Source organism: Aquarana catesbeiana, linkage group LG03 (genome assembly GCF_042186555.1).
Source record: "Aquarana catesbeiana isolate 2022-GZ linkage group LG03, ASM4218655v1, whole genome shotgun sequence".
Taxonomy (NCBI): domain Eukaryota; kingdom Metazoa; phylum Chordata; class Amphibia; order Anura; family Ranidae; genus Aquarana; species Aquarana catesbeiana.
Genome location: NC_133326.1, coordinates 112,013,362 through 112,023,512, shown reverse-complemented (window position 1 = coordinate 112,023,512; position 10,151 = coordinate 112,013,362). Strand labels below are relative to the sequence as shown.

General features: G+C 39.8%; 1 protein-coding gene across 2 annotated transcripts in view; it reads right to left on the bottom strand.

Moving 5' to 3' along the window:
- Positions 1–2,963: 2,963 nt before the first annotated feature.
- Positions 2,964–10,151, bottom strand: part of ARID3B (AT-rich interaction domain 3B) — a 92,436-nt gene continuing 85,248 nt past the window's right edge. For both annotated transcript variants that reach the window (XM_073618987.1, XM_073618988.1), the window contains exon 9: positions 2,964–8,717. In XM_073618987.1, coding sequence (XP_073475088.1) covers positions 8,566–8,717 — 152 coding nt within the window. In that variant the 3' untranslated portion in view covers positions 2,964–8,565. The remainder of the gene's footprint in view (positions 8,718–10,151) is intronic.

Genomic DNA, 10,151 nt, shown 5'->3' with positions numbered 1-10,151 from the left:
TGCAGTGGAAACTATAAGAGTATCAGAACCTGGGGGGTGGATGGATTGATGCAATCTTGCAAAGCAATATGTGGAGTCCAGGCAGATGCAATGATGGGGGAGCTGGAAGAACTTTGGGCAGTGTTTCAGCATACCCAAGAACCCCTTGGTGCCACTCTTGGAAAAGTGGAATACAATAGGCAACCTGGAAGAATGTATAAAACTATCCAAGTGGACATAATCCAACTCCATGGATCTTTCTAGATAGGGCACCACACTAGGCAGACCATGGTTCTGGACCTGTAGAGCACCTTGTACCTAATTCTATATGCTGCATATGTGCCAAGGGAAGTGTCTACAGCAGGATTTAATGGAAAGCAACACTACAAGTTAGCCCCGCATCTTCTAAACAGGCAGGATCTGGTATGGTACCCTAAGGATCTGCTAAGGGGTCCACAATTCCGAAAGTTGCATAAACAGCCACAGCGGCTATGGAGCAGCTGAGTGACGAAGAAACCACCCAGAGAAAGAGAAACCTTCCATAGAAGGGGGTACACTTATCTCAATGAGAACAGATCACCTAAGGACATTAGCATTATTATTCCCCAACGGCATGCAGAATGGCGCTAGGCTATCGGCGTTCAACCACTCATGAGAAATGTGAATGATGCAGTTAATAATCCATAAAATGAACAAAGACAATACAGACCAAAATTGGGAGTGGAGGGGAGCTTTATGAGCGGGTAGTCCTTTAGCTAAACAAAAGGAACCGATGACCTAAGGGTGCTTGCTGTCAAAACTGAGGTGGGACATCTGTAAAACAAAGGGAGGGAGACTTGTGCTGTCTCCCTCCCTTCCCCTCTCTAAGGACATTAGCATACTGAGGATGGCTGGGAATGGGAGGGGTTATATAGGGGGATTTCCCTGCAGCCTGTCACCCATGTCCAAATCACCAAAAGGTAGCTGCATAGAACTTAATCATAATGATTTAAAGAAGCCCGTGACCTGTACTGTACCATCGGAAATTACATTTTGCTTCCTTGCAACCATGGGAGCAACACTGTGTGAATTCTCATTACCCCGTTCAAGTAATCTAAGCACAGCTTGAAGTTTTAGGCATTCCCAGTAAGGTCATCACAATTACTGGAGGGAACCCATTCAGTTTAGTAAGATACTCACCTGTCAAGCGGGCTTGTACATCTATAGCTATGCTGAAGGTATAGTGCTTCTCTTATTGCAATACCAAAACTGATCACGTGACTATAGTAGAGAGACACTCCTGTTTAGCACACTATTTGAGGAAGTGCCTTTGTAGGTCTTGGCTCAGAAACATGTAATTACCTGCCTTAAAATGTTGCTAAAATCTTGGCAATGTATATAAGTCAAACAAATATATTTGACAAAACACTCTCAACTTGTAGAAAGTATGAAGGAGTAGGCATGCCTTTGCAGCGGCACTTACAATGGTATGATCTGTCTTGTTACCGCAGTCCTGCAACAAAAAATGCCACTAGTGAAGTTTTTAAAATATTTAAACAGTCTTTTTGCAAAACAAAAAAACCTTTGCCCTATGCACCTGCCAGTTTTGCATGCCAAGAGTAGAACAGGTTGTCAAAAACAGTGTAACATATTTGCATATGTGCAAGAATTAAATTACCAATGGCCATCTAATGGCCAAAGAGAAGCTTCATGGGACCTGGAAGAAGCACTGGGGAAGATGGCTGAAGCCTAAACCTTAAGACCCCATTCACATGGTCATATTACATCATGCACAGGTGTCCCATATACACTGCTCCATTTACATCTATTGGGACACAGCCACTGCTCCCAATTTGACATCCGAACACAAACTATACAAGACCTCATTCACTCAAAACCTTGCTAGCACATTTCTCATACAATCTAGGTGGCAGGGTGCAGTTTTTATGCAACTGGTTAATAAACACACAGCAAATAAATGAACACCACTACAAAGACTCAAGATTTTGTCTCTTTTAATAGTGACTTTACTGCAAAAATCATTACAAATTTCCTGAACAAATGTTATCTTTGTACCAGCGGCAAAATTTATCTCCCCTTATTCCTAAAACAGTCTTTTCCCACCCAACCTTTCGTTTACCCGCCCAGTGCGTGCCTGGAATTCAGACTTTACTTCTAAGGCTGAAAATAGTGATTAAACACATACCCCCCCCATCCCCGAGGTTCTTTGGTTCAACAATAAAAAAAACACACAGAAAAAAAATACACAAGACCACACAAATATTACAAAAAAAATATATAATAATCCTATTTGAAAACCAGAGTGATGTCTCACTTCTCAACCTCTGGCACTTAAAAGATTGAAATATTTAAAACATTTTAAAAATAGAATTTTATTGAGGTAATGATCTAAGGTTTTTGTAAATCCAGCCTACCAGTTGATGGAAAAAATATTGGTCCAGGACTTGACTTGCTTTGCTCTGGACAATTTAAATCAATGTGTTTTTATTGTCTCTGGTAGGCATTAATGCATCAGTTCTCTTGTATAAATTCAGTGTCTTATCTCTGTGATTGAGAGCTAAGATGGTTTATGAGGTATGTCAAAAAAAGCACTAGTTACTGTCTGATGTCACACAAACTGCAAATAAAGATCTTCAGGTCTTTTTTTTAACAACATGCTAATTTATATCTCATGGATCCTAATAATGAAGATCTAGGTCAGGGTTTCCCAGACTTGGCATCAAGTTCCAAATTTGCCATCTCTTTTTTCCTAATGTGATTTTGTGAATTACCCCTGGTAGGTTCTACATCATGAAGACAGAAATGTCTGACAGGATGTCATTACCAATGTTTCTAAATACCCACCTAAGGTTTCTGTTTAAACAGAAATGTTTAGTGGCTCTTTCCATATGTATAATATATTATGAATAGGACTAAATAATGTATTTTCAAATACTGCATTTGACCATTATGTAGCCTTCTATTCTGCCAGCAGCGCTGAATGCTTTTTTTTTTTTTTTTTTTTTTTTTTATTTTTTTTTAACATGGTTAGCCATTGCAGCTGTGCCCTTGTTTACTGAACTCCATCTCAAGATCTAGTCAGAGAAATGACGACTGATCCCCTGCCAGAGGGCTTAGCTGACTTTTTCAAATCAAAGAAAAAAAAAAAAAAAACAGTGCTCCAGTAATCCTTTGAAATATATTAAATATTTGTAAAAAAAACTAAATTAAAAAAAAAATTGTATAGGATTTAAAAAAATAATAGAATATTAAAAAATAATGCAGTTAAAAAGCAACTTTAATAAAATGACCAAAAAACATTTGTGTTTCTAGTTCTGAAAAAAGTAGGGAAGGGTGAAAAATGTTATGCCATTTTATTTGCTGTCTGAGTACCATTGGGAACTTTCCCTTCACTTCTTGCCCCTGAGACACAACAGGAACATAAAGGAAATCTAATGTGAGGGAAATTCCCGTCTTAGTCGTTTCCAGAACAGAGGTCACCATTGGAGGCTTTCCCTTTACACCTTGTTCTGGGGACGATGATATAAATTTGGATTTCCCCTCACCTAGTGGTCACCAGTGCAATTAGTGCGGTGAATCTTGCCAACGGGCACAAAGACTGCAACAAAAAACTGACAGAGGGTCTTCTACTTCCTCACAACTTAAAGCATGTCCACAGCTTAAAGTTTTGCAGAGATATAATTTAAAGTGATACTAAAGTCTTTTTTTTTTTCTTTAAAAATAACAAACATGTTATACCTGCCTGCTCTGTGAAATAGTTTTGCACAGAGCAGCCTGGATCCTCCTCTTCTCGGGTCCCTCTTCGGTGCACTTAGCCCCTCCCTCCCATCGAGTGCCCCCACAGCAAGCAGCTTGCTATGGGGTCACCCAAGCCGAGCTGCAGCTGTGTGTATCCATTCAGACACGGTGCTGCGGTTCGGCCCCGCCCCCTCTCTCCTGATTGGCCGACTGATTGACAGCAGCGGGAGCAAATGGCGTCGCTGCTGTGTCTCAGCCAATCAGGAGAGAGAGTCCCGGGCAGCCGAGGCACTCGTGCACATCGCTGGACAGAGATGGGGTTCGGGTAAGTATTAGGGGAGCTGCTGCACACAGGTTATCTTAATGTATACAATGCATCAAGATAAAAAAAAAAAAACCTTCTGCCTAACCTTTCTAACTACTTCAATACTGTAGGATGTCCTTAGGTTGTAGTGGTTATACCGGGATGATGCCTGCACCTGCAGGCATCATCTCAGTATAAAAACTTACAGCTGGGGATTCCCTGTTCAGCAGAAGTGATTCAAGCGGCTGAACAGCCACTTGATCACTTCTGCGGGTGGCAAAAGAGGGTCCCCCATCATTGCCCTTCCTGCTGCCTTTCCCAGGCTCGGATATCCGATTACGTAGCCCGGTAGCAATGCAACCTGCAGCGATGGCGTCACTACACAGAGAAAGAGGAACTGATGTTGTTACTCTGTCTGAGACCCCGGAAATAAGAAATGACGAGGATTTCATCACTTCTAGTTCTGCCTCTTTGTTTACCTGGCCATTAGTGGCCAGGAAAGCAGGCGTTCATAGTGATTTGTGCGATGCCATGTGACAAATTGCAACACCCATCAATTTATTCTATAGGGCCTCATATATCTATATAGATATAGATATATATATATATATATATATATATATATATATATATATATATATATATAGGGGGGGGGTTGTAATTTTCTAGCAAAAACACAATTTGGTTTTTACATGCATGTAAGATGTGTCAGAATTACCCCGGTATTGAAGTGGTTAAAGTGATACTAAAGTCTTGTTTTTTTGGTGTAAAAAAACAAATATGTTATACTTACCTGCTCTGTGCAATGATTTTGCACAGAGAAGCCCAGATCTTCCTCTGCTCGGGTCTCTCTTCTGCGCTCCTGGCCCCTCCCTCCTGTTTAGTGCCCACACAGCAAACAGCTTTCTATGGGGTCACCCAAGCTGAGGTTACATGTGCCCATTCAGACAAGGAGCCGTGGCCCACCGCCCCCCCCCCCCTTCACTGGCTCACTGACTTTGATTGACAGCAGCGGGAGCCAATGTCTAAGTCAATGAGGAGGGAGAGTCCTGGACAGCCAAGTCTCTCGTGCAACATCACTGGATTGAGATGGGGCTCAGGTAAGTATTAGGGGGGCTGCTGCACACAGAAGGCTTTTTATCATAAGGCATAGAATGCAATAAGATAAAAAACCTTCTGCCTTTACAACCACTTTAAGTATACACTGACCGCTTTGCAGTACCTGAAGGAAAGTCTGGGAAACACTGCTCTAGGTGGATTCCAAATTGAGTAACCAATTAAAAATTTAAAGTTTTTCAGTTAGCATGATGGAACGATCTCTCTTACTAGATTCTGTATCTGGTGCTTCAAGTATTTTCAAGCAGAAAAAAAATTAAAAAAAAAAACACAAAAAAAAAACCATAAAAACAAAATGCACATTTGAGGTTAATAAAACATGTGTAATAAATGTACTAGTCCTGGAAACATAACTCAACTAAATATAACCTGCTGGTGTTTGTCACTATTTTACATTCCTACAATTAGCAGCAGAAAACTGACATTTTGTACCTGTCTTGGTTCATTGAGAATGTCCGGAATTTGACAGAAAAAAATATTTGTCAAGCTAAAAAGGCAAATACCATGCCTACAGTGGACATGTTACTGATGGATTTAACTCTGGAACAAGGAATCAAACAGTGACAATAATATGTCATTAGTATGAACAGTAGACCCATTGACTGGGAGGCCTTCATGTAAAGTCTTTGGGATAAATCCGCCACCAATGAATCTGCACTTAAAACACATATATTTTCAAGTTATGTCAGAATAGAGAAGTGAGGAATTCAAATGAAAAGGGGAACTCAAGTTTCTAAAAAAACAAAATATACAATCTAGAGGCGTTGTCTTATTTTCTAAAAACCTTTCTAACTTCACCTTTCTACAGCCTACAGGTGGTAGAGACTGCATGGTGTGGGAAGCCCACTTGTTACCTTAATTTCAGTTTGAGAAGTGATTCTTGGCACTGGGGGTCAAAGTCCATCCATAGGCTCCTGTAGAATGTCAGGCAGTAATATGGATAGCTCAAATGGCACCCAGATTTCGTAATTGTGCAATACACAATCAGCAATTTGTTTTAATAGAAGGCTGTAAAACTAGCCAAATGCCGTAAAAAATGAATCCTTTCCAAAAAAACTTTTTTCTTTTAACACAGGAAAGCTCAAAAGGACTGTGTGATAACATTTTCTTAATACAAAGACTTCCCAAAATGAAAGCACATTGGTGAAATTAAAGCATGAGGAATATCTCAACTTGACTGACCTAGAAAAAAAATTATTTTATGTGCGCCTTTTGACAAGCATTTTCAAATAATCTCCTACACCCCAGCCTTTTTCTCTCTTTTTTTTTTTTCTCTTTTTTGCAACATCAATTAGTAGATTAACAAAATACACAACAAATCAAGTAAAACAATCACAAACATGATTGAGTAATGCATTGTGCCTAGTCCAGGCACCAGGGATTGTCATTAAGATGGCGTCTGAGAATGTGCTTTCTAAAACCCCCCCGCAGTGCGACATTGGACCATGTCGTGTTCTTACAAAAGCTGTGTATAGATGTAGTTTACCAACGTACTACTACTACTACCAGCCTAAACCACCGACACACATATTCAGGGCCCAAGATTTGGAAATCTAGCAAATATATCTTTTTACACAAAGAAAAACATTTTTTTTTTTTTTTTTTAAGTTTAAAATTTTTGCGTCTTTTTTATTACTTATTTTAGTAAGTTAACTTCTCTACACTGTAAATTCTCAAATTGTATATGTTTAGATCAGATAAACCAGCATGTATTTGCATGGTCTTCACCTAAATTAGTTAAATAAACCTATAAATAGAACTTGCATACTGGATTCCTGAGTTTTGGGACATTAATCTAGCAAACAGGAGGTTATATGAAATGTAAGCTCATTATCGGAAATTATGTTAGCATCCATTTATAGATGTCACTGGACCTCAATATTAAATGTTCTATACTTCAATAACGCCTGCGCACCGAAAAAAAAAAAAATATAAACCTTACAAAGAAAACGCCTTTAATCTGTAACCAGAGCCCTGAATTCCCCTGTAGTCTGGCAGTCATTGAAACCAGCCTGACTGCCAAATTATAGGAGGTTTATATTCTGACTCTGAACGGAATTCTGCAGAAAACAGAGGTAGAAATATCAACAGACAGCAGCAATTGGCTAACAGTGGGAGAAGAGTCATAGAACTTTCCCAAACATTTGCCTTGCTCTTCCTATACTGTGCTCAGGCACAGATAGTTCCACGCCTGCTCCCGAGCTTTAGGTGACAAGTTTAATGAAATTTAAAGTAATTTAATCAAACAGAAATCTGTTTGATTTCCTATCAAATTCAATTCTAGTGAAAGATGACTGTTTTGCTTTATATCAAAAAGTCACACTTCCTTTGTTCAGCAATTTTCATTGTGTAAAGAATAGCATGTTGGCCTTTATATTTTCTTCATGAATATAGTCCACGCTTGCAGATAACAGTGTTTCAGAACATTCTGATGCTGAACAGATGTTACTAAACATGGTATCTGATGACTGCGTCTGAGTTGAAGTCTTTTAGTGAACAGACACCTTAAGTTAGGCGTTATAGCCTATTAAATTTAGAAGGCACAGCCTCTTCAAGGTAACACCTACCTTGGCTGAATTAAAAATGTTTCTGAAAGCAGAAGAAATCTCATTTTATCTTACACACAAGCAGGAGGCATAATATATTCTGTTTATGTAAGGGCAGTACCATACAATGATTAGGATGGCCAACTGCAAAGGTATCCAAGTTTCTTTGTAGATAAAACAATTCCTCGAATATAAAAAAAACATACTGAACATGAGGTATTTGCAACTCTATAGTGTCAAACCAATACCACATCACATCAGAAGATACCAGGTATTAAAACATATTCAGGATGATTCTTCAAAACTTACTTCTGATTACAAGATAGAACTAAGTGAAAAAACCCAACTCATCTTGGCTAAATGTCCTATAAAACATCTACTGTCATAAGCACATCTTGAGGTTGTGCGACAGCCTGTAAGGAAGGAAACAGATCCTAGAAGGGATGAGGTGGCCTTGGTAGAAACGTCTTCATGTGCCGCTTGCACATTTTAAGTCTCCAGCCTCCATCCTGCCACCCACCATAAATGATGTAGATGGGGAAGCAGGTGTGAGATTAGCACCTCACAGAACTACAAGGAGAATGGGACAGGAGGTCTGCTCAAAAACACCATACAGTAGGTAGGAGCTGAAGCTCAAAAGGGCAGGTTTGCAGCTGGGTCTTTCCCAGATCTTCTTCCTGCCCATCAGTGATATTGTGTAATGCTATCAAACATTGAGGTAAACTGGTTGTGTAACCTTTTATTAAGGTGAGGTAAATGGAGCTGAAGTCTTCCTGAAGCTGAGGTAGGTAAGGTTGTGTAACGCTTTCTTGTGGAGGAGGCAAGTAGTATCATGCTCATTCCCTCCTTTTCCCAATCTCTCCCTTGATAGAGAACAAGGCTTCAGAGGGACCAGCTGGTGGAGGGTTCTGCACCTGGGGTACCCCGGGAGGAAGTGGGACTCTGGGATGCCTGCGAAGTATTGCTGCTGCTCCCTCCACTTTGCCCAGTATACCCCGCAATTAAAGGAACGGGCTTCTGAGCATATAAAATGCCTACAAAAGAAACACAGAAGATACCAGTTTAGGAAATTTTATATTTGTACAAAAAAGATGCATCATACAATGCATTTTTAGATGTAAAAAAAAAAAAAAAAAAAAAAGACACAAAATTAGGAGCATAAGTTTTGTAGTGTCAATAGTGAGTTAGGATCCAAACGTACATTAGGAGACACAATGAGGTAATAGTAATGGCAGCAAAACATACAAAAACACAAACAATACAAACAAAACAGCGTAACCACTTGCTGACCGGCCACAGTACTTCTACTGTGGGAGGCTGGCACAGGCAGGCTGAATCATCTACAGTGGATATAAAAAGTCTACACACCCCTGTTAAGAGGTTTCTGTGATGAAAAAAATGAGACACAGATAAATAATTTCAGAACTTTTTCCACCTTTAATGTGACCTATAAACTGTACAACTCAGTTGAACAACAAAGTGAAATCTTTTAGGTGGAGGGAAGTAAAAATAAACTAAAATAATATGGTTGCATAAGAGTGCACACCCTTTAACTAATACTTTGTTGGAGCACCTTTTGATTTTATTGCAGCACTCAGTCTTTTTGGGTATGAGTCTAACAGCATTATGGCACATATTGACTTGGCAATATTTGCCCGCTCTTCTTTGCAAAAACACTCCAGTCCAAATCTGTCAGATTGTGAGGGCATCTCCTGTGCACAGCTCTCTTCAGATCACCCCGCAGATTTTAAATCGGATTAAGGTCTGGGCCATGCCAAAACTTTAATTTTCTTCTGGTGAAGCCATTCCTTTGTTGATTTGGATGTATGCTTTGGGTGATGCTGAAAGATGAAGTTCCTCTTCATGTTCAGCTTTCTAGCAGAAGCCTCAAGGTTTTGTGCCAATATTGACTGGTATATGGAACTGTTCATAAAATTCCCTCTACCTTGATTAAGGCCCCTGTTCCAGCTGAAGAAAAACAGTCCCAAAGCATGATTCTGCCACCACCATGCTTCACTGTGGGTATGGTGTTCTTTTGTGATGTGCATAACACATTTTCCCACATGCTTTTGGGAGACTTCCGATGCGTTTTTGCAAAATTTAACTGGGCTTGGATGTTTTTCTTTGTAAGAAAGGGCTTCTGTCTTGCCACTCTACCCCATAGCCCAGACATATGAAGAATATGGGAGACTGCTGTCACATGTACCACAGTCAGTATTTGCCAGATATACCTGCAGTTCCTTTAATGTTGCTGTAAGCCTCTTGGCAGCCTCCCTGACCAGTTTTCTTCTCGTCTTTTCATCTATTTTTTGAGGGACGTCCACTTCTTGGTAATGTCACTGTTGTGCCATATTTTCTCCACTTGATGTCAACGACTGTCTTCACTGTGTTCCAAGGTATATCTAATGCCTTGGAAATTCTTTTGTACCCTTCTCCTGACTGATACCTATTAACAATGAGATCCCTCT